This window comes from Oryzias latipes, chromosome 20, assembly GCF_002234675.1.
Source record: "Oryzias latipes chromosome 20, ASM223467v1".
In the NCBI taxonomy this organism is placed as follows: Eukaryota; Metazoa; Chordata; class Actinopteri; order Beloniformes; family Adrianichthyidae; genus Oryzias; species Oryzias latipes.
In genome coordinates, this window is record NC_019878.2 from 21,038,258 (window position 1) to 21,063,278 (window position 25,021).

The 25,021-nt window shown below is 43.3% G+C and overlaps 3 protein-coding genes across 8 annotated transcripts in view; 1 reads left to right on the top strand and 2 right to left on the bottom strand.

Annotated features, from left to right (window-relative positions):
* Positions 1-17,544, bottom strand: part of LOC101167518 (protein FAM49B) — a 29,592-nt gene extending 12,048 nt beyond the window's left edge. The window contains exons 1-2 of one of the 2 annotated variants that reach the window (XM_023950205.1): positions 17,393-17,544; positions 7,327-7,412 (exon numbers count right to left, since the gene is read on the bottom strand). The gene's annotated coding sequence lies outside the window, so the exon portion shown is untranslated. Of the gene's footprint in view, positions 1-7,326; positions 7,413-16,267; positions 16,395-17,392 lie in introns of those variants that run through there. The other variant, XM_023950204.1, reaches the window with a different exon arrangement.
* Positions 17,545-17,785: 241 nt separating this feature from the next.
* Positions 17,786-19,798, top strand: LOC100049338 (42Sp50). The gene is made up of 7 exons (NM_001104752.1): positions 17,786-17,978; positions 18,062-18,241; positions 18,307-18,603; positions 18,668-18,818; positions 18,923-19,179; positions 19,252-19,486; positions 19,555-19,798. The coding sequence occupies exons 1-7, from the start codon at positions 17,835-17,837 to the stop codon at positions 19,659-19,661; spliced, it is 1,371 nt and encodes a 456-aa protein (NP_001098222.1). The 5' UTR covers positions 17,786-17,834; the 3' UTR covers positions 19,662-19,798.
* A 789-nt stretch (positions 19,799-20,587) lies between these two features.
* asap1 (ArfGAP with SH3 domain, ankyrin repeat and PH domain 1) overlaps positions 20,588-25,021 on the bottom strand; it is a 74,425-nt gene continuing 69,991 nt past the window's right edge. For all 5 annotated transcript variants that reach the window (XM_023950200.1, XM_023950203.1, XM_023950202.1 and 2 more), the window contains 5 exons: positions 24,663-24,741; positions 24,494-24,558; positions 23,893-24,419; positions 21,874-21,996; positions 20,588-21,779 (listed from right to left, as the gene is read on the bottom strand). In XM_023950200.1, the coding sequence (XP_023805968.1) occupies positions 21,705-21,779; positions 21,874-21,996; positions 23,893-24,419; positions 24,494-24,558; positions 24,663-24,741 (869 nt within the window). In that variant the 3' untranslated portion in view covers positions 20,588-21,704. The remainder of the gene's footprint in view (positions 21,780-21,873; positions 21,997-23,892; positions 24,420-24,493; positions 24,559-24,662; positions 24,742-25,021) is intronic.

A 25,021-nucleotide genomic window follows, 5' to 3' on the forward strand; every position in this document is an offset into this window, starting at 1 on the left:
ATGATTAAAAGACCACTGGTAAGGTTTAATAACAGATCCAAAGATGATCAGAGTGAATCCTTAATGGAATTAGGTTGAAATTGAATCAAGCTGAATTGTGAATTAACGTCGAATTGATGGCGTCGTTTAGCGGGGACTTGCTCTGGTGGGCAGAGGATGAAAAAATAAAATCATTGTCTAAAAAGACAAAAAAGACAGAAAATAGATTTTTTGTTTTAAAGTGGAAGGTAAAGCCAGAATGTCCTGTTCATTTCCTGTTCTCACATGCTGAGGTTTAAAGGTCTTCCAGCCTTAAGTGCAGATTAGACAAGTCTCAGTATAAACAAAGATTAGGAAGCATAAATGTGGGTGCAGTTTATTTGCACAGCTTTCTGTGCGTACGTTCACGCACAAACTCATGTCGCCCTCAGCCTGAGACGCAGTTTTATCTCTCATCTCTTTAAGCTCCGTTTTCCTGAAAAGCTCAGCCTGTTTGACTGGATTAGCGGACCCGCTTACAGGGCGAAGCGTTCCGAGAGGCGCAACGCTCCGAGAGCTGCTGGCTGCTGACGAAGCAGCAGATCTCACTGGTGCGTGTTTTAGCAGGAAAAGAAAAAAATGCGACAGAACACGGAGCCGCACTTTTCGGCTGCATCAACCGTCATTTTAGGATTTAGGAGTTGTAGAGGAGAACCGCTGCATGTGCAGCTCCAGCATAACCCGAGCTGGAAGTTGCTTCAGGTGAAGTGACGGCCTCCGTGATGCAGCAACTGCTCCAGCGGCCGGAGTCAGCCTCCCTCAGAAGGAAAAGGAAAACAGATGTGAATTGGCAGGAGCTGGGGCGGTTTGAGCGGTGAAACTCCGGTGACGGAGAGGTGAGGAACAGGAGCGCTCCAAACCGACAAGACGAGTTCTGCTGCAGCACTCACCTGGGATGAGTGGCAGGTGTGAAGCCAAAGTGACTGAGGGAACGCAGGAAACGCTGAGAGACGGGGAGCTGCTGTGATAAGGAAAGCACTTGCTCAGCATTTGGCGGCGCAGGGTCATACGGGGTCTTTTTAAAATGCATGAGATGCATGGTGTTAGAGGGGAGGGGTTGGGAGGGAAAGCCGGCAGTGGGTCATGTCCCCGTTTTGTGCACCGACGCTGAGGCTGTAAATATCAAAAGGCTGCATTGAAATAATTGTTTTCATCCCAAATTATTGTGTGCAGTCAGACCCAATGACCACCAGCAGAGACCCACCTGCATGTGGCACCTCGTCTGACAGCCCCCCCTCTAATGCGACCTGAATGTCTGACAGTGCCAACGCTGGCTCCTCACAGGCTGTCAGGAAGCAGCACATGACGCCGCCTCTGAAGGGACGGGAGCCACGTCTGACCTCGCCCTGCTGGAAGACGCGGGCGCCGCCTCCGCCGGTCCTCTGCTGCCACCTTTCAGCCGGGCGCCGGCTGAGCTGGCCCCTGCAGCCGGAGCTCTGACGGCGGCACTGGCACCCTTCGAGGCCGCATTGTTGTTGTTTTTTTTCTAAATGAGGTTATTTTTACGGTTCTGTGTGGCTCCAAAGTCCACCAAGAGGAGATTAAAGCGGGCTTTACCACCATAGGCGTTCCCAAAAGTAATTGGCCCGCAGAGTGGTTGGTTGGTTACAGAAACGTCCAGTTAAAAACTGGCTTTGTGGATTAAACAAACTCTAATGACTGATGAGGTGCTTTGATGGTCGTTTCAGAGAAACTTCAACCGGCTGTTGGGCGATGGAGCAGCAAGTGAAGGACAGCGAGAGGACCGAAGGCGCCCCCTCCCTCAGAGGGAGCAGCAGTGCTGGCATGTCCTGGGCGACAGCCTTGTTGTTGTTTTGAACCCCCCCACTGAGCATCGCGTGCTCCGAGTGAAGGAAGGGGGGGCCGATTCTAGGGGCTGGGGGCAGAATCTGACAAGCTGGAGCCCGCGCAGTGCTCCCATTGGCTGAGCAGATCTACCCCACAGCTCCCTGTATCCATGGAGTCTAAAAAAATTTGGAACCATTGAAAACATTGAAGCAGCCAATCAGCAGAGAGCACCGGGAGAGACGAGAGTACAGTAGTAGTGGGAACTGAGAGCACAGGAATACATTAATACAGATGAGGTAATGTGTGGAAAACAGCGGATTAGTCTGGGAGTGAAGTCAGACAAATGTTTAATTCCCTCCTCAGAGTGCTTAGTGAGGTGCTCTTTGAATAAAAGAGCATTTTCACAACGACCGAATAAAAATGTCCAAAGCATTTATGAAAAAGTAATTTCATGAGATATTTGTTTTGCCGTCACAAAATATAAGTTTGAAACTGTAACACGAAAATGAGCAGAAACCCCTGAAAAGTGCTGCCACGCCCATGCAGCAGCCTGACCTCTTAATGGCACTGACTTTCAGCTCCTCCAAGCTCTTCCCCTCTTTTTAAGTGCACGGAAAGCAGGGCACAGCTGAAACGGAGCACTGCGGCAGGGAAAGGGGCTCGGGGGCTGGGGGCGGGACGCCGCGCGGCAGAGATAGTGCTGACATTCCACTACTCGGCTGCAGCGTGAGGCTCCACGTGTCCTGATGCTTTTACTATGAAGGAAAAAACAACGCCCTCCCCTCCTCAGTCACGGCGGAGCGTCACATGGGCACAGACATGGACAGCGAGCGCTTGCCTCGGGTGTGGAGGGGGATGGGCCAAGACATCAGTCTGTCTGCGCCTGCTTTTAATGTCTGAAATGGCGTTTTAAGCTCCGGCCTCTGACTAAAAATGTCAGGAACGGGAATGCAGGTGTGTGTGCATTTCTAGGAGGAGAGGGATTTGGGGCGGCGCGCTGCAGCACAGCCGCGCACAGCCAGGCAGCTTTAAACTTGACCTAGATTCCCCGGGTGACATGCCACATCGCATTAGCCCACTCGGTCAGAGCCGGACCCGCCGGAGCTCGCTGACACTGTCCTGATTCGACAGCCTGAAAATGGGGGAGCACTTCCCAAATGGGGGTGTCCCGTTTCCTCCACTTCTCCGGTCCTACCCAGTTGACCAAAACCGGCGCAGGGAGGGGGTCTGCTACTTGTTTGTTTATGGGAGTGAACTGGATTTCCTTGAGGCCACGCCCCTTTTACTATTTCACCCGAGTAAACACGAACTAATACCCCCTCACCCAGATTCAAAACAAACCCAGAGGAGGACTGAATCATGGCAACGGGGCAAGAGGGCGTCTCACCTTACTCCTTACTCCAGCTAAAAATACCCCCCCACCCCATGAAAACACCACTGCCGCAATAAAGCCCATCAAAGTTAATGAGCACATGAAGCTGACAGACAGATCAGAGAGGAGGATGAAAGTGGGAGGGAGCGCCTCCTCCTCGGCTAAGCTCCTCTTTTTTGGACGGGCACCTGATGAAAGTTGGAAACCATGGCAACAGGCACATACACAAGCCTGCTAAGATGCTGGCTCCATTGAAACGGGCGCTCTATGGAGAGGCTCCCCGCGCCTCAGTCACACTCACACCAATACAACACTTTATCCCGTCAAGAAGGCATAAAGATGCCGACAGCCTTTAAATGAAACCCATTTGAATTCAACCGAGGAGAAAAGGCGGCAGAAAAGACGCCGCTTAGGCCTGAAAGCTGAGACATTTTTGAGTGAATGGAATCCAAAGATGAACTTTCCAGCAGAGCTGCTCCTCTTTCCTGACATTTACCCCTCCCTGCCCTTGAGAGTCCTCTGCCTGCTTCCTGGAATGTGTGAGGAGATCATTAAGAGGGGCACACTGACTCGCTGTCGTGGCTCCACGGAGCCCCTCCCTGAGGGGAGCTGCCTCCTGAATCCATTCACACACCTCCCCTTCTTCTGCAGCAGCAGCCGCCCTGAGCCATCATGACTTGCATGACCTTCTGACTGATGTGACTCACCAACGTCATCTCCAAACTCGCCTCTTGTTCTCATCAGAACTGGTGAGCATTGAGGTCTGACGGCTGTTTGTGCAGATTGACAGAACCGGGCTCATTTCCTCCTGTCAAGTTCTATTCTGACAGGATTTTTGGGTGGGGCACTGAGGATGTTAGCAGAGATGAACGGTGTCAAATTGAAGGGAGCTTACATTTTCCATTAGCAGGAGATGAGCGCCATCTGGAGGATAAAAACAGCTGTGTGCTTCAGAAAAAGCAAAAATCACTCCTAAAACCTTTGACATTTCCTTTTACAAACTGCTGGAAAAATACAAAATACTAAAAAAGAAAATTTACTGTAAAAATAATATTGAATGTTTCACTGGTGGTAGAATCTCGAATGGTTCAATCTACTTAAAGACCCACTGCAATGAAAATTGCGTTTGCAACATGTTTTTATATCACAACGAAGGCCATATTAAAAAGAAAATTAAGCTCAAAACTGCATCTCTGAATATTTCTTAATTTAAATCATTACCAATCTGGAGCAGAAGAAAAAAAAATGCAAAAGGAAGCGTCAGTGACGTATGTGCATCCACTTGCAGACAACTAGATCCATCTTTGTTTTCCTCGTCTGAGCTGGAAACCGTATAATAAAAAACTGTCTGGATAGCTGCAATATTGCTCACCATTTTTGTTGCACCGGTAATGTTCCGTTGGTGTTCTGAGGGGCTGTAAGCTAGTGGGAGAGCGTGAAAAAGGAAAGATACTCTACGCCAATGGCCCTGCCCAAAACTTAAAGGGACAAATTCCTATTGACCTCCTGCAGCTCTGCAGAATTTATGTCCTAGACATAAACCCGACAAAGTTTTTCTGACGCGTGTCTGAAAGGAGCAGCAGGAAGTCTGAGCTTCTCGCAGAGACCTGCACAGGAAGTCCCAGTGTCAAACCTCCACTCGCATCAATATTGGATAACCCAGAAGAACCTGAGAGCTTTTAGCTGGCATAACAAGGCACTCAGCATATTACATCCACTCAGACATACATCTCAAATTACTTGTTAGCTGGGTGGGGCTGAAAAGCTCAAAGAGTGGGGTCCTGGCACTTTTATTTATTTTAATAGGTACATTTGTTAAAAACATGTTCCATTTCATTGATATTTCATTTTTACAGCAAGTAATTTATTCTACACGTAAGAATGTTCACTGTGAGGATTCACCAGCAGGGGGCAGCATTTACCCAGAAATTAGAGTAAAGTGCAGCCTCACCTCGGAGGATATACAACACCTTCCCCCCCAGTTTAACAAATCTAATTCCTTCTGCATCTATTCATACAGCATTCTGTCTACTTAACTACCCCCCCCCCATTCTCTGCGTGTATAACACAGCTTCAATAGTGTTTCTGTGCACTCCCATGGGGCTGCTCTAAAACAGGACGTCACATTTAATGGCTTTAAGTCTTTTTCAAGAGCTGCGACGGCGGCGCAGCATTCACACGAACCCGCGCACACGCATGCGCTTCCTGCGGGGAAACACCGGCTTAGTCGTCCATGCATGCACCACCTGAGGCTGCGCTGTCAAAGCAGCGCAGCACTCCAGCATCAGCGCATGGCCAATCGCCTGGCAGCTTCGTATCCCGGCAACCGTATCCAAGGAGACGGAGCAAAATGCTAGGATGAACGAACATGCGAGCAACCAGGAAGAGATAGGATGCTGCAATAATGGCTTATGGAAAGGTGGTACTTTGTGTGTGTTTGAAAGCTCTTTTAGATCTCTACACCAGAAAGTGAGGACACTTTCTTTTTTTAAACAAACTCCATGTTCGTTTGAGGCTTTTTGTGTTTGATATTTCATTCAGACATTCTGATGTATTTAGTCGTCTTCTGTCCTGGGCAATCCTTTCTAGCTCCCTTCAGGTGCCAATCGGTTAGACATCAGCCTCCGGGTCTCTTCATGTGCTCCTTGGTCTTCGCTTTCTCTTTTCCACAGTTGCCTGATTTGTTCTTTACCAGTTTACGGCTAGCTTCTTAAGGATTCTTCTTATTGGAATTAATTCCAGTTTATAATCTCTTCATGGACGTTTTTGATGTCCTCTGTGATTCAGCTCTGTACGGCAGGACAGACTTGGTGTTTGGGGTGAATCTTAATTGCGATGAGTGGGGATCTTCAGATGTTGAGGGTGATGAAGGGTTACCAAAGCAGCTTTTTATATCCATTTCTCCCTTTTGGGTCACCCCACTGCCTACATGTGTGAAGGTCTCCCCTTATTCTACCTTGTCTCCTAGCTTCACTGGCTCTGGGCGGGTAGGACCGATCTTCAGGATCTTCTGAGGATGGACACGGATGCCAACTTGGAACGCGAAGGAAGCTAGACTAGACGTGTCGTCCTACACCTGATGCAAAATGTGCGAGAGTAGGGCAAGGTTGTCGGCAAAGTGTAATAAATAATTATTTTGATAAAATGGCACATCAAGCTGTAACAATCTGAAGTCTGAATCGAACAGACTCGAATTCCTTTGATCCAACCAGATAGATCTGTCAGAGAAGTTGTTAATCGAATCGACCTATAAAATTGCTTCAAAACGAAATATAATCGATCTTGGAAGACATCATTTGGATTGAGGTATTGGAGGTTGATTTTACTATAACGTAAAAACGACCAAGTGCATCACAGCGGACAACACACATGTGTGATGCAGCAAAAACTGATCAGTCCATCATCCCAGTTCAATGTGTGGAAACACTTTGAATTTAATAATGTTCCCTTTGGATTCTCTGGATGTGTAAAAACAACAGTGGGCTGAACTTTAGGGAACTAAAATGGGAATGGACATTAATTATGCATCGTTAATTGTTAGTGCTAATTAGAGCACAACTATGCTACCTTCCCATCTCCGTCTTCTGATCGTGTCACATTCTCATCATGAAACACAGCTAACAAAGTTAAAAGCTTATAGCATTTTCCTGGACATTTGTCCAGTCTGAAGTTTACATTTTCAGCACTAAACACACCATGAGGAGCAAACAGAAAGCAGACATTAAATAAAATCAATTAAATTAGAGAAGCAACAGGACAATCCAAGCCACTATGAGACATTCACAATATGAACTTTGACCCACCCAGCCCTTCTGTTGCTCAACAGTCCAACAGACTTTGTGTTCCGTTTGTGCAGAAATAAACTGAACTTGAGAGAACAGGAAGCTAGGAGATCCTTCATTACTCAACTCTCTTTGAAGACCCACAATGCACCTGAACCTGCATTACACATAGACCCACAACAGTTTGATGCACCACAGCCAGACTTCACAAACACGTCTACATCTGTGTAAAAGATTCACTGGTACTCATCTCACTGTGTACATTAGCAGGTAAGGAAGGTCAAATCAAGAAAGAAGATCCATGTTTACGTCAGACTTGATCAATAAAGATTGATTGAACAAAAAGCAAACGGCAGAAGAACCTACCAGCGGTGGAGCTGTAGCGATCAGGAGCAGGGAAACCCGGCCTGGCTGGTGGCTCCCAGTCACAGTCCTCCAGCAGCCGTCAGCCTCTGGAGCAAAAAACAAAAAGTTTTATTTGCAGAACCAAAAAAGCTGCAGGATTGGTCCCCTTTCAAAATAAAACTCAGCAAACATTTAGGTCATCCAAAGATATATAAATAGAAAGTCTTTCCTAAGCCATGATGTCCATGAATCTTTTCAAACAAACTCGACTCAAATATATGTTTAAACAAGCATGGCCACGCAAAAAACACGGCACTTCCTATCGTGCAACACTTCCTTCAATTCACCTCAGGTTTCTACAAGGCTCCCTGCTTCCTCCTGCAAAAACATAAAGCAGCAGAGATGTTTGGATTTCCACTGAAAGAACTAAAAACATGAACAAAAGTAGGAATTTCTGAGGGTACGAGCTCCGTAGACTACCAACGCCGCTTTCCCCTTTGCCAGCCTGCATGCAAATCCTGAGCAGAGGCAGCAGCAGGTCATGCATGAATGTGGTTCGTGCTTTTAGCCGCTGAAACTCCCGAGACCGCAGAAGCGGAGACAGCCCAGGTTAGCTTAAATGACCTGAAGAAAGAACTGAAAGGAGGAAGCTGACAACAAAGCAAGAGGTCGAGGTGCAGGAATGAGATACGTCCTTCTGACATGGAAAATGAGTCAACGAGCACGTTATCAATAGAGATGGAAGGACACAGGTGATACGCTGCAGGTTCAGCTCCCTAAAAGGAAATTATGAGCACACTTTAAAGTTGCACTGTAAAAAACAAACAAAAAACGAATTTTATTTTGAAAAGTGGCAGCACAAAGAACAGTTTTGTCTCATGGGTTTGTATTCCTGTAAGCAAATGCGTTTTCAAATTCTGAGGTTCTAATCAGAAGCTAACAGACTGACTGATGTTCTCTCCACACACATTTACATATTTCCTCAAAAAGTGTCCATCATGTTCACAGTCAGTCCAGGTGTTGCTGATAATGTAAAACATTACCAACTTCTGATGAGTCTGGGGTTTTAACCTTCTTTCTTCTTGATGAAAATAATAATTTTGTCTTTAAGGTGTTTATTAAACTATGGCTTGATCTTGTTTTCCTTTTTTCATTTTAAAGTTTTCCATTTTCAGTTAGGTCCTGGATTTTATAGCTCCATTCGACTGATTTTTTTTCTGATAACGGAGGATGTATTTGCATCAAATTAAGCTTAAATTAGCATCTTTAAGTATTTCTTCAAATCATTGTGAAATAAAAACCGATGCCATTTGAAAAAAAAATGTTCATTTGTGACGTACGACACGACTCTTGTAATGGAAAACTACAGTTTTTTTTTAATTTTGGATTAAAACTGTATCATCATAATTAAAAGATCCCTGGGAACGCTTTAGATTAAAAGAGGATCGGACTTAAGGCAAATACTACATCCATTAATTCTATTTCTAAACCTGCTAAATCCCTCTTGGAGTAACTGGGTTGCTGGAGCCTATCCCAGCTGCTGTAGGGAAAAGGCGGGGTTCACGCTGGACAGTTAGTCGCTTTGTTGCAGGGCCAACTGCTACTGCAGTCACTCCACAGGGAGTGCTTAGCATGTCTTCTGCTGCAGTAAAAATCCAGATGCTGGTTATTAAAGCAAAAGCGGTCCAGCTTTTTGTGATTCACTGCAGCAAACCTGCAAGAAACTTCCGCATGACACCATTCACCATTACTCACGTGTGCTCACTCGTTTAAGCTGCAATTAAGCTCTATGTGTCAGAGAGACACTATGTCTGCCATTGTTGCCGAAGTCTGGCATTGCAGTCACCACTGAGAATTAAAAAAAAAATGAAAATTTTCTAGGAAAAGCTACCACACCACCTTCCCCTTCCCATTGCTGAGAGCTTTCTGTTTACATGCTCTCCCGCTAGCTTACAGCCACTCGCATCCTCAAACTAACTTTTGCAACGCAACAAATATGGGGGTCAGTATCAAAGCTATCCAGACGTACAGTTTAGATCCCGATTCCAGCTCAGATGAGGAAAACAACGACGTACACGGATCTATTTGTGTGTAGGAGGATGCATCAGAATGGAGTGGAGCAGGCCCGCCCTGCAGATTTTTTATGTCACATCTAAGGTCTGCTCTGGATTCACAACAACAATTTGAATAAAGAAATACTCAAATGCAATTTTTAACTCAATTTTCTTTGTACATGTCAATCATAGGAAAGATGATACAATATAAACACATTATTTATTTGTATAATAGTGTTTGTTTAAACAAAAAACGGGTAAAAAGAGATCCTTAAAGATTAAATGATACTTCCTTACATTTGTTATATGTATTCAACATCCTGGTTTCCTGGCTTTTATTAAACCAGCTGGGATGATGAGCCAGGGGGGGGGGGGGGGGGGGGGTCCTGTTGCATAAACAGCAAAGCATGTTAAATCTGACTGCAGGGGGAGGGGGGGGTCATGTGGAGCAAGGGAGGATAAACAGGGCCATTAAGGAATATTTTCAGATTCTGGTTTAATCTACTACATAAATAATCTTCATGCCCTGAAAATGTGGATATTCCAAACACTGCATTCGTCCTCGGATTTTGATTATTTTGTGAGATTTTGGGCTGCAGGGAAAACATTTTGCAAAGAGATCATTTTGGATCTGGGATTAGCTGAGTTACAGGATGAATTAAAAAAAAATATTATTATTATTATTATTAGCTGAACTACATTTCACCACAACATGTCAGACTGACTGATATCTCCTCTGGTTGTGCTGGAATAACAAACTGACCTGATTTCATCAGCAAATCCTTCAACACGTTTCTCTTTAGTTTGGTTTGAACGCAGAAAAACTGGAGGTTGCCGTGACGACCTTCACTCTGTATTATGCACGAGTCTGTGGTGGGACTTTGAACGGAGTTACTGAAACCCACAGAGCGCAGTGGAACCTCGGTGGGGGGGGGGCTCCCACAGATCAGCTGGAGCTGTTCAGGTAGAACGCGTCCACAAAAGACTTGTTAAGGCCTTGTTCTCCACTGCCACGCTCAACGCCGTCACACTCCGCCAGCCAACTACCGCCACCACACTCTGGTACGGAAGTCCGTCATTTAAACATGACGGACAGAAAGGTTAAAGGTCTCTCTAAAGAAAATCTCTTTTCTTTAAGATATCAAACATGTTTTTATCTTCTGCATCTCTTTACCAACAAAACTAAAGATGTTTGATGCAAATTCAAGAAGAAAAAGTATAAAGACGGTGGAATATTTGCACAGAAACCTCTATCACAATAAAATGTAATCAATAATATCAATAATAAGATTAACCTCTAAGAAATGCTTTACATTAGTTCTGAATGGCAGGCAGAAGGTTCTCACCATTTTCTACGTAGTCCACTTTGTAGGACGCTCACCAATTTGGGTGTCCAAATCTACAATTCCTAAATCCAGTTCCCTGAACATTTTCCATTGAACCTGGTAGATCTCGTGATGGAATAGCCATAACCTCAGCTGAGAGACACCACAAGTAGTGACTTATACCCTATAGTAGGAGTGACCAGAGGACCAAGAGGAGCTTCATACCTTGAAGCTGGAGCAATAAGACGCTTCCTGAAGACATTTAAGTTAGCTTCAAGGAGAAATTCTTCCTTATTTTAAGGAAGAAGACGCAATTACTTTACCACCAGGATACATTTGGTGATGAGTAGAACAAGCAGCAAGTCTCCAAACATGTCTGTTAAGAGTGTAGCCTCAGCATAAACAGCGGCAAAGCTTAGCGTTGAGCGACTTGAAGCTCCATGCAAACCACCACATCTCAGTACGATGGACAAAAGCTCCTGAAGGAAAAGTCTTCTACTAGACAGTTGCCGTTAAGGTTTCCTGAGGGGAGGAAACAATCCTCGTTCTACCAAAAACCCCGTCCTCGTGGGGCTGGCGCTGGACTGGACTGAGATGGAGGAGAACTGAAAGTTGAAGCTCGCCAGGCGTCTCATTTACACCCAACAGGAAGTCAAGTGCGACTTTGAGGAGCCCAACCTGTCCGAGGGTTGACGGGTTTCAGTTGCAGTCGACTGAAAAGGGGCACAAAGTGGTGGTCCTGAATGCCTCATCTCTGCCCATTGCTCATCATGTAAATATGATTAAACATATATTAAGAATATTCTAGCTTTAAATCACTAAAAGGTCTGGACTGAAGCCTGGTCCTCCTCACATACGTGTTATCTCAGTTTTATCGGCATGCGTGGATAGAGGTTTGGTGCGGGGGCAGCACAGCAGCAGTCTGCACAAAAACTGAATTCAGAGCATGCTGATTTACCATCTGCAGTAACACTCCGGCTCCGTGTGCCCAACGACATGTGGGCGGCCACATGAGGAACACGCTTCAACACACCAGAGTACAATCATCACCAAGTCGCCTTAAGTAGAAGTATTTTATTTGGAAAAACCAAAGACTTTGCATTATACTAAATCTTTGAAGAACTAAAAGAAAAAAAAAAGTTTTTTTTTCTGAACTTTTTAAAAAAAAACAACCTTTAGTTGTTTGTTTAGCGTTTCTGCAAACATGAGGGAAGATCTTCAGACGTTCTCTGTTTGACCACGCTCAGAGATTTGGAGAAGCCACCGTCACAGCACGGAAGTGAACCAGCAAGCCGAATCCGAGACTGGCATCCAGATTCTTTACCCAACAGCCATCAAAGGTTAAAAACACAAACCATCACAATAGATTTCCTAACTGTGGTTAAAAAACAAACATCTTTCTGCTCAATAGTTCGTCCGCAAGTCATTAAACAGTAGTGCCTCCGTGCAAGACTCGTTTTTGTTCATCGACATTGAAAATGTAAGAAAAATAAATCGTAACACGAAGTCTTTGCAGCAGCTCATCCACACTTTCCTAAAAAAAATAAAAATAAAAAGCAGAAAGTCTCTTGTCTTCATCATGCCAGGGATTCACATGCACTAAACACACACATGAATTCAGATTAATTGCTGTACAAACAGAAACTATATTCAAAATGTATCTTTGGGATTAATCCCAATGAACACAATCAGTAAAATAGTCACATTAAAATGTACATTAAAATGTAATTATTTTAAATAACTACATTTAAAATAAGTAGTAAGATTTTGGAATCAGATTAGTTTTAGCCCACAAGCTGATTTGCTGTGTGACTCTCAGGCAGCACAGTTCAATGTAACGATTATAAAAGTAATGATCAAACTTCAATATCAATTTATTGATGATGCATTTGAACTTTTCAACAACACGACAACAGCGGTTTTTATTGTGATTGTGCTAAATGATCATCCCAAATAATAAATTCATGTTAATTTCATTAAAAGTCCCATTTCGATCATAATTTGAACTCCTCAATTTTTGGAGCTGTCCAGCTGTACACTCTTGAGCATGATGCCAGCTTGGACGCGGAAAACGTAGACATTCATGGATCTAGTTGATGCATCAGAATGGAGCTGAGCAGGAAGCTTGTGGCCCACCCAGCGTATCTTCTTATAAAATGCGTTTTCCTAAAACAGCATAATTTCATCTGCTCCTGATTTACAACAATCTGAATAAAGAAATACTCGGAATTTTCTTTATAAATGTCCTCAAACATCAGAAAAATGCCATAATGTTAAAAAACATAATTTTTGTAGGAGTGGTTTCTATTTTTTTACACTTTCCCGATGCAGGCTTTGTTTTCTTTAACAGCTCAGGGGTGAATAAAACAAGGGGGGGCGAGAACTTTTCTCCATGGAGTGACTCAAGTATGTCATCAAATCACCTCTGATCTGCCAATGAACAAGAGCGGACATGCAGAAGCAATGGAAGGAGGGAAACTGCCTGTTCTGAAGAGACAGACAACCTCCGCCAAGGCCATCATCTCATTCCTGCAGTCAATGTACAGATTTGAAACCGGATTTTTGTCCATACGGAGAAACAAATAGTGAGGTTTATGAAAATATAAATAAAAGCCACATCATATAGGGGGAATCAAACGGATATATTGCTGAGCAGAACAGAGAGGAACTGCATAAACTGCACTAGGACTCAAAGCGATCAATGCAGCTTCTTTCTGCAGAGACAAAGTCAGCAAAACCCGCAAACGCTCAGTTTACTTTAGTAGAACAAACGGCATCTGCAAAGGGAAAAGATCTGCAAACATATGCATAAATTTTCATTTTTGTAGAGATCCAACACTAAGCTTCTATTAAACAAGTCATGTTAATGCGTCCATTTGCTCAAAAACATGGAGCTTTAGACTAAAACGTTTTAGCAACAGAATTAATAGGCAGTTCAGTGACGTTTCCACTGTGGAAAGTACACAACAAAATAAATAAATAAATAAGCATTTGAATGGGAATGAAGCAGAGGAATCGGGCCGGTCCACAACCATCTACAGAGAACGGAGAGGAACCTGAAGAAGACAGCCAAGCCACATAATGCTCAAAGGAGAGATCCCTGAGAACACTCTGCAGACTATATAAGAACTTCTACCCCTGGATCACGATTCAGGACATTTTTAAAGCACAACAGCACTCAGTTGAGAAGACGATCAATAATTAAAGTGTCGACACTCATCCTAACGTGAGCTTTACCATTAGGTCTGAGCTGCACGTCACATTAGTTGGAGGCAGAAAGTGGAAAATTCCACCCCATTGTGGCAGTCCATACAAAAAAAGGCTATTTGTACAGAGTGTGTGGAGTGAGTTTGTCAAATTCATTTTTACTTTCTAAGAAGGGGTCATGCCTGAATGTACCTGCGTGTCTGTGCATGCACCTGAACTCAGATTTAAGAAGAATTTCGCCGCCAAGTTCCTTCATTTAAGCGGAGTTTTGCTGTGAGGAGGAATCGAAATTCACTTTTTGAAAAACACAACAACAGCACATTTCTCTTTTTTGTTTTCAGGTTTGACATAAAAACACCCAAAACAGACAAGTTCATGATGGCAGAACAAGTTTGACCTCGTTTGACTGAAACACCAGCCTGGAGCTGACGTGTTTCCCAATCAAAACAGAGAACACCTAATATGAGACCTTTCTAAAAATATATCGAAAATAAAACAAGAAAAACCAAATGATGCCCAGCTGCCCAGCTGTTGGACAGGACAAGTAAAAAAAAAACAAAAAAAAAAACAAATGATTCATGTTTTCTTCAATTTTAGCAGTTAAGTTTTCCAAAATACAAGTCTGCATTTCTAAAATAAGTACAATATCTCACAGCAAACCCAGGTTAGCGGTACCACATATGGTCAGCCGCAGAAGCCCCTCTTTATTGCTCTCTCTGCTGCAAACATTAAAAGAAAATTAAACCAAAACTGAGCATCCAGAAACTTTTAGACATGTCTGAAAAGGATGAAATAGGAGTAAAAGCTTTAAAAACTTTTAAATCTTTAAAGGCACTTCGAGGACCTTGAGAAACTTCTTTTTCTCCTCAGGGAAGACAATGAGAGCTTTTACAGACTAATTACACAACATGTGGTGTGCAAGTTTGTCTGGGTGTTTCACTTCCACCTTCAGCCTTTTTTTTGCAAAACAACATCAACTTTTTCTTTTAATGGTTCTGTGGCAAAGAAGTAGCTGTAAATAGGAGCTGCATTTACCGGTCCATATTTGACTAAAATGAACAAAAAAGGCATATTTCCAAATGAATAGACTGATGTATTACAAGTCATAAAGCCTGTTTACATGCATACTATGAACAAATGATCATTATCCGATTTAAGTTTTAACTTTCTTCGACAGGATAGTCAAATGAAGTTACTGAAACACTTGGTTTCCTGGTTAAATTTATATCAGTATTAAATATTTTCCCACATTTACTTTTCATCCATTTATTTTTTAGCTTCAAAGATATTCAAAAAAAAAAAAAGAATTACCATGTTTGCAAAAAAGCGAAGCCAAAGATTTGTACTAAATGACCCTACATAGAAAAACAATCTAGGGGACATGCAAAATAATTAAAGTTTAACACTTCAGCCTCTTAAATACATTTTTTTGATTGTTGAATATCTAAAATGCATATAAAAAATATCAGACCTCAATATTTTTTATGATTTTAAAGTCATCTAAACAACCTAAATGGAGAATTTGATGTACTTTGACCTATTTTGCAATTTCTCCCTGGAAAACCCACAGTGATAAATTCTAAATATGTTTTTTACATTTTTTTATTAATGTAATTATTCTTCTATTTCAAAATAAACTAATAATAATTTTAAAATTAACTTTGAAAACCCAGAAAAAATTCGTTCTTGGGTTCTCCAGGGTTAAAAGGAAAAAATATATATATATATTTATATATACACACACACTTTATTATGATAGGGCGGAAGTTTATTTTCCTTCACCCCCAACTACCGAGAAAATAAACTTCCGTCCCTTCATAATAAAGTTCCTTAAAGCCCTTTATTACAGGACCACTATTGTGAAGGATTACAGTCAAATCGTGGCAGCGATCAAAGTACAAACCATCAAAGGCACAGCAGCCCCACACACACCCCAGCTGTCACTGTGTGTGCGTTTCCTCTGATGAAGCATCATTTGCTGCTAATTCAACACGGACAAGTTTGACCCCGTGATGGCACGAAATGAGGGCAAACGCGGCCGCGGGGCGAGCCGCGAGGAGACGGTCAAGTGGGCTCGCGCCTTCGGCCAAAATACAAAAAACGTTATGCTAGCAGTGTAGCCGCTCCGAAGAACGGGAAGTTAATGGTCCCCACGCGCGACAACAAGTTCCACTACACCTAAACGTTTACATTAATTTACTTTTACCCGAACGCCTTTTGACTCGTTTTTGTCCCCTCCGGGGAGGAAAATATCCCTAGTATCAAAATGAAATCTTTGAAGAGCCGGCGAGTGAATAACGGCGACGAGAAGCCGGGAAAGGGCCCAAGGAAAAAGTCGTAATTTGAAATGAATAATAATTTATTTATATGTTTTACCTTGATACTCGTTGAGAAACTGTGGTCTGGACACCACGCTGAAAGCAGCGGCACGGACTCCACGGAGAAGAAAAGCGACGTGCTGCCGTTTCCGGGTTACTTATCTAGCGTCACGGTGGCCGGGAGGACAACTTGGTTTGTTCATCCACAGAGCGCGGGGAGGGGCGGCTCAACCTCTCACACCTTCAGATCTAACGGAAAAGACCCGCCCTTCCCAGCCGGCTCATCCGCAGTCCTCCAACGGTCACCTCTATCAGATTCCTGCTGAAGTGTGCTCTAAAATAATCTTCCCATTGCTGTGGTCAGGATTTATTTACTATGTTAGGACCCTGATACCAAAGCTGGGATTTTTCATCATATCTAGATGAATTTTCAGTATATTAAGTTTATCTTTTTCAAAACATTAGAATATATCATGCAGGAACAATACATTTAATATCCGAATCCGAAATTATCATTTAATAAGAGAATGTTTGAAAAGTAAAACGAATTGTAGAAAAAAAAAATGTCAGCAAATAAATATTGCGACGTAAAACCTACTAGAAAAAGCACTTCTGAGAACAATTTATCTGCATTTTTTGTTACATATTTTTAAAATGTGCAATTTCTATTCATTAAATTCCTGTTTAAGAAAAAAAATTGGTTTAAACAAATATTTGTTTAATTATATACATTAATTGTCAGAGAAAGTTATGGCAACAAAAGATGTATTAATGTGAAAAACCTGTTCAGTTGGTGATTTTTCAGTACAACTTATCATGAAAAGTCAAATATTTAATACATATAATAATATGGAACTAAAAAGTTTATTTTATTTTTGTCATAAAATACACATATTTCAAAATTGTTATGTTTTTATGTGAATTTAAGTCACCTCTGATGCAGAAATTTAAAAGATAATTTAAAAAGAACTTTAAAATGGGAAATTCTATTAATTTTTTAACATTTTTATGTTTTTTTGAACCGTAAAGTCAAAATAGTTTGGGTTTTTCAAAATAACTGAAATATTTCATAAAATGTTGACATTTGAGACAAAACTGTGCTGCTTTTTGTTAAATAATTATATTAACTTAGTAGGGGTTAATTAAAGGGGGGACAAATAGAGACATTTTCACGATGACATACCTCAAAAGGTGGCTCTTTTCAGATGTATGACCGTTTTCATTTTGTCTGATCAGTGTTTGATGAGCACAGAAAATCTACCCATCAGCTCATGTTCAAAGGCTCCAGCGTTTCCACGAAACACCTGTTCGTAACCTGAGATCATTAGAGATCCACAGTAGAGCAAGTGCTGCTCACTGATCAAACATCAAGCTCAACCTTTTCTTTTTCATCTGCCTTCATTCACTACATGAACATTCCTCTTCTTTGCGATTTCATTTTTTTACTGTCTTGGTTTCTGATGAGCGTCAGACCCAAACTAATCAAGTCTCATCAAGCAGCACACCTGTCTTCACTTATCCACAGCCTTTAAAGGAGATCCCAGCTCCCTTACCTGACCATTTGAAAGCACATTTTGGAAAGCTTCAGTTGGTAAGACGTCAGTGGCTCACATTCACCTACAACCATGGCGAAGGAGAAGGTTCACGTCAACGTGGTCGTCATCGGTCACGTTGACAGCGGTAAATCCACCACCACTGGACACCTGGTCTACAAGTGTGGAGGCATTGATCCCAGAAAGCTGGAGAAATTTGAGAAGGCTGCAGCTCAGGTAAGCCAGGAGTACTAATGTGAGCAGCTGGTCGATTTCTGAGCGTGTGACCTGCTTTTACAAGGTTTCTATGTTTTTTACAGTTGGGAAAGAGTTCCTTCAAGTTTGCCTGGGTGCTGGATAAGCTCAAAGCTGAGAGGGAGCGAGGGATCACCATTGATATCTCACTTTTGAAATTTAACACTCAAAAGTACACCATGACTATAATTGATGCTCCAGGGCACAGGGACTTCATCAAGAACATGATAACTGGGACGTCGCAGGTATATGCTTGTCTTATTATTCTTTTGTACTTTAATGTGAAATCTCTAATGGGGTTCCGTTTCAGGCAGATGTGGCCCTCCTGATGGTCTCGGCAGCCAAAGGGGAGTATGAAGCCGGCGTTTCCAGGAGCGGTCAGACCAGAGAGCACGCCCTGCTGGCCTACACGCTGGGGGTTAAGCAAATCATCGTCTGCGTGAACAAGATGGATCTGACCGAGCCCCCTTACAGCCAGAAACGCTATGAGGAAGTGATGCGCGGCGTGAGCGGCTTCCTGAGGAAGATCGGCTACGACACGAATGCCGTGCCCTTCGTTCCAGTTTCTGGATGGACTGGGGAGAACATGATCAGCGTAACCCAGAAGGTCAGGAGGTTTTTAGACTTTAACGCTGTGTTGTAGAGTGGTATCTAAAAACATGGCTGTGCAGATGCCCTGGTACCAAGGCTGGAAAATCAGGCGGAGGGAAGGGCCTTCAACTGGGAAGACTCTTCTTGAAGTTCTGGACTCTATTCAGCCTCCGGTGCGAACAATCAACAAACCTCTACGGCTACCTCTGCAAGACGTCTACAAAATTGGAGGTAAAAACCAGTCCTGTTGCCTAAAGATGTTTTTTTTTTTTTTTTTCCAAAGCTTGTCTCTAGTTGTGTAGGGGCAGCAGAAACTAATGAGTTCTCCCCTTCAGGAGTTGGGACTGTGCCAGTGGGGAAGATTGAAACAGGCGTCCTCAAACCCGGCATGACCTTGGTGTTCTCTCCAGCTAAGCTCACCGCAGAGGTCAAGTCAATTGAGATGCACCACCAGGGCCTGCAGACGGCTCTGCCGGGGCACAACGTCGGGTTCAACATCAAAAACGTGTCAGTCAAGAACCTGCGCCGTGGGGACGTGGCCGGCAACGCCCAACAGGATCCACCTTCAGATGTCCGCAGCTTTGAAGCACAGGTGATCTCTGGGCAATGGGGGAGGGGGTGTTCAGCTCATGCTGGCACCAAACTAACACTGTTACTCTTGAAGGTGATTATCCTGAACCATCCTGGGAAGATCAAGGCGGGATACTCTCCTGTCCTTGACTGCCACACGACACATGTCACATGCCGCTTCACCGAGCTGAAGGAGAAGCTGGACCGGCGCACCGGCAAGAAGCTGGAGGAGCAGCCACAAACCCTGGTGTCTGGAGATGCTGCCACTGTCAAACTGGTTCCCGTGAAGCCCATGTGTGTGGAGAGCTTCTTCACATACCCTCCTTTAGGTAGAGTACAAGACGCACCATCGTGAGTTTTATTATTCCTGGGGTTCATGTTTGCTTTTTGTCTACAGGCCGCTTTGCGGCAAGAGATCTGAAGCAGACAGTTGCTGTAGGAGTCATCAAGTCGGTGGAGAAAGACCAGGGGTCTAAAGCTCAAAAGCTTCAAGTTTGTAAATAAGTGCTCTGTAAATGTATGCTGCGAAAAAGCTTTTTATTTTCCAGTGAATTTCAGTTTGTTTAAAATGTATAATTTGACCAGAAAAGATGCAGCTGGTATATTTCTGTTAATTTAAACAAATAAAAACTGGTTTGGAGAAGGACTTCTGCTTAAATGGATGATTGGGGGGGGGGTGCTCATGGATGATGGACTTAAATAAATCTTATTGAAATAATTTTGACTTTACTCTTCAATGATTATCTTGAATTTGACCTTCTCTAAAATTAAACGAACTTGAGGCTCTCTAAGAAAGTATCTCGCTTCCAAAGTTATAAGTAAAAGGAGTTACTTAACCTGGAAGTATTCTGTAAATGCTACAACTTTGCCCACTTTGAAGATACTCTGGTAAAATATATTAAATCTATCCCCTGAACAAAGGAACAGTTGGCTAAAAATTGAAAGATGGATTGTATAATTTTAAACTTGATCTTTTCCTTTTTAGATCTAAATTGGGAAATGTTAAATTAAGTTTGGATTCCTGTAGACAAAAAGGAACTTGAGGCTCTTAAAATTTACTTTTAGTTCCTGTATTAAAAACCTTAAGGATGGCCTAAGAATTGTGTAAATGCCACAAATGCTATAAAATGTGCCTCTGAAAATCAATCCTGACAATTTTAAACTTGGATTAGATCTTGGATCTTTAAGACTAGAACCCAGACTTTTTTTTTTTTAACTTGAGTTTCACTTGAAAAAGGAATTTGATGCTCTTTAAAGTTGACCTTCCTTTAAAGACTGGAAGTATTTAAATCTTTTTACAAAATGTGCAACTAAAAACCATGTTTTAAAATCCTTATTGACCATAAAGGAACTAATACATCTGTTAAATCTGAACCTTAACTAGAGTTTAAGCTTGAGTTAAAAATGTCAGCTTTTCCAAGAGAAGACTCACTCGTTTAAGTACAGCACTTTAATGATCTGATGGGTTTGTTCCTTAACATGGGAAGGACTGCAAGTCTGTGAAGACCAGGTGAAAACGGGTCAGTTCTCTGCCCTTCATCTAGGAGATGGTTCACAGGTAAACCTTCATGAATCCAGTAACATGGAATGATTAAAAAAAAAAAAAAAATTCAAGCTCAAGGTTGACAAGACACTGAACCGTGAAGAAGTGAAGCTTGTCACACATCAGAAAATCAAGTTATTGCTCGGCTGTCCTCTGGAGTTTCCCATACTTGATAGTGGCTAAAAGAGCAGGATGTGTTTGAAGTCCTGCTTAATAGTGGCTCTTCAAACCCTGAGGTGAGCGTGTTCGAACGCAGCACTTCACTCGATTCCAGTCGTCGTTCCACCATGCACAGGAAGGGTCAGGACCGTGGAGATGAGCTCACACACGAGGCGCACACAGTGAACAGTGCAACGGGGAAATTAGTGACCTATAGTGAACCACGGGCTTTGATATTCCACCACACAGTAGCAGCAGGTTTCTATACGGTAAAACAACCATAATACACACAAAGCAAGCAAGAACAGGGGGAACGCTGAACGGAAATTCTTCATCAGTGGGGAGACTGCTGCCTCTTCAGTCCACTAAAAGGGATGCAAGACACAGATAATGACGTTTCACATTTCCTTTCTCCAGAACTATAAGCTGTCGTCGACTGGAGGGCCGGGAAAACGAGTGCAGGTAGAATCCGACCTGACGCTTAAATGTGACGGGCAGAGAGCAGTGGTACATGTTTTGTACAATCAAACATGTATGTACACTCACACAAATATATTTACATACATATATACACAGGGACACCATAAACATAGACTTTTTAGTTAAGTGCTAGGATTTTTGAGAGTGGCTTGGTCTCAGCCATGCTATGCGGTTAAGATAATACTGGTAGAGGAAAAATACACACATTCTTTGTACAGCATGGATGTCTTCATCCACGTCTTAGACGAGTTTTGCTTCTTTTTTTCTTCAAGACGCTTGTCGTTCGACAAGGGGTGTGATTCTACGATAGGGATTTACAAGATCTCCCGATTCTTGGAGAGACGTAGTGCAAGTCTGTGGCGCCGTCAGTCACTCAGGATGTGCACAAAAGACATGGGGAAGACCCCCTTTCTGTCCGGATGGCCTTCGATGTGCCCGATCTGCAGGGGGGAGGGACAGTTCAAGTCAGTCCAGCGGGTTCTGCTCTTCAGAGTAGAGTGCGGGACGTCCGATCTAAAATAGGGCGACACTCACCCACCACTCCTGATCCTCCTCTCCCGTGACTATGATCACCTCTCCTTCCACAAATGTTAGCTCGTCATCGTTGTCGGCCTGGCAGTCGTAGATCGTCTTCACCCGACGTACTTTATTCTTTCCCTGCAAAAATTACAACCCGCTGTCAGCCCCAAAAATCTATACGTTGCATTTCTGTGAATGTAAACAATAATCCATGCACTGACGGTTTGGGTCAGAGAAGAGGAAAGCAGTGGATTTTATTGCCTTAATTTATCTTTTGGGTTGAGATGTGAGGCAATACATATAAAACTAATTTAACACAGTCATATTTACTGCAGACTCCAGTTCTTTGAACATTACGTCAAGTTAGCAAGATGTGAATTTGGGCAATTCTCACACTTTCGCAAAATATGGGAAATGAAGACTCTGGTTCGAACGACCTTCACAAAGTTTCACTGCAACCACAACCAAGTTTTTGTTAACCTTTGACCTCGGGAAAACGCTGCAATCTTGTATTTAAGAGAGAGAGAAAAAAATCGCCTTTACCAGCTACAAATTTAGGATTTTTTTGCATTTTTCTTTTTACTTGTCCTGTCCAACAACTGAGCAAACCAATGACAGCAGAAGGCCTTTTGTGTTGGACAGGTTTACTGGTACAATAAGGGGTTATGTATCTTCGGATAGCAGGGTGTATTTTTGTATAAACCCCCCCTTTTTTTTTTTTATTAATTATTTTTTTAGGGAAATTTAGGGATTTTGACCTATTGCCTCCTAAGGCTACGGTCACAAATACAACTCCCACTGGGGAGGCTTAGGCAGAATCTTCAAGATTTCATGGCGCCGCTAGATTTTTTGAAAATCCTTGGCGCTGTCCCGAAGGTAGACAGTGGCAGTCAGTCAGGCGAGGATGATGCAAATATGAAATCGGGTGGCAGCCAGATCGCCAGCTCTGATTGGACGACGTGTAGATGTCTCCGGATGGCGGCCTTCCATATCAAGTGCCACCAGCCGCCCGGTAGCCTGGGGCTACGTAAATAGCGGGCCGTCCTGCTGTCACTGGACTGCCATCGTGCGACCTTGAAATGTGCCCAGACGGCCACTGGCCAATGTCAACTTTAGAGAAAAATTGTCCGGCCGGCGTAAAAGTTTTACTTTTTCTTAAAACCTCCCTGGTTACCATGCGGCGTGTGAAAATGCGACTTCCGATTACAAATGCAGCCGCGCGGCCACCAGCCGAGTTTGCTCAAAAACGTGCATTTTGGGATAGGTGACTGAACCATAAGTCTTGGAGCATCATTGGGAAGCTACTTAGTAAAAAAAATGTAGGTCTTAAAGTTTATAATTTTTGAATGAAGTTAGAGTGGCGAGTTTACAAAAGTTGCGTTTCCCTGTTGCTCGCACTTTTTTTGTTTCTTTTTACCAGAATATTGTTAAAATTAATACATGAATTCCTGGCTCAAGCGGAAAACTAGGATATGATATACGACATGAACATATTAGGAATGTGGACGTGGTAAACAAAAAGTCTCAGTTGCTAAGGAAATCCAAAATATTACTATTGTAGACTCTTCTAAAATTTACATAGACGTGTTCGTTACCCCCGGGCGACCCAGATATAAAATGGTTGCTATGGAGATAAAACCAACAGAAAAGCCACTATTTTGAAGGAAAAAAAGTGTGTTTTTGGCTCTGTGCACTGTGGGGATCGTTTATTTTTTATTTAAACTTTAATGTTTGGCATGCTCCTTTCCAGTCGTGAAGATGAGCGGCCTTATATTGCCTTAAATATATTCAAGTATTGTGGTTCTTTTCATGAAAGGGACAAATACACAGAACAGTCAGTCTGTGAGAATTCACAGGTAATGCGAACCTGTTCTGATTGATGGTAGCGATCACAATGTTTTGAAATCAAAAAATAAATAATAAAAACTTGTTTTAATTTTCAAATGTATTATTGGAAACGCAGGCTCATAGGTGTGAAGGATGTGTGGAATTTGAATTTGAATTTGAGGTGTTTCCTGCTTTCAGAGGCCTTACTGTGTTGATCTTCCTGGGGAGGGGAACCGGCATCTCGGCGGTGCTGGGCGACGTCCCGTTGGAGTCCTCTGCAGGCTGCTGAGGTGGGATCACTACGTTTGCCTGCTGATTAGGTGACGGCGAGTCCTGAGGCTGCTGATGGGGCGGAGGGGGCGGCTGCGTTTGAGGCCTGGGTGTGGTGGGCTCTCCAGGAGGTGGCCTGGGGGAGGGTTCGGCCGGTCCAGGCTTCGGGGGCATGTCGGCGAGATGAGGCTTGGGCGGGAGGTCTTTGAGCTGCGGCTTGGGCGGCAGGTCTCCGAGCTGAGGTTTCGGGGGCAGGTCGGAGAGCTGCGGCTTTGGAGGAAGCTCTCCGGGTTTGGGGGGCAGTTCGGACGCCTGCGGTTTTGGGGGCAGGTCGCCCAGCTGAGGCCTCTCTGCCAGCGGAGCCTTCTGCGGGTCTGCTGGGGGGGACTTCTGGAAGACCTCTGGAGGGAGGCTGGGCTTGTCCACAGACGGATGATGGATGGTGTCGATCTTACGCAACGCCACTTAAGAGGAAAGCGGGCAGAAGTGAGATTAATCCCACAGATTAACACTCACAAACATCTGACCAGGATGGTACCTTTCTGAGGTAGTTTGGGAAGAACCCTTGGACCAAGTGTGGACTTTGTGTTGCTTGAAGTAGTGCTGCGAAAATATACATTTTTAATTATATTTAAGGCTCAAAAATCAATAAACACATCATTGGGAGCCTTTGTTGAACATTCAGATGTTGTCGGAGGTTCCCGTACCTTTGCTGCTGAGGAATGCCCTCAAACTTGTTGGAAACGGGAGACATCTTACTGGCCGGCGGAGGCGTGGAGTCGCTCCCTAAAATAATAACCACCACAAACCCGTTACTCAGCACCCAACCACGGCAGCGGGCTGGCAAATGATTAAATGTGAAAGTAAGTCAACATGCTGTGATGATTCAAAATAAACAGAACGATGAGAGCGTCGCCCTCTGGCTGAGCTCTGGGAGCTGCTGCTCAGGACTGTTGGCTTTTTGTGTTAAAGGAATGCGTGGCGGCAGATTTACGTCGATTTTATGCGACTTAAAATCCCTGATTAGTAACATAAACATGTGCAAATGTATGTTTCTAGGAACAGT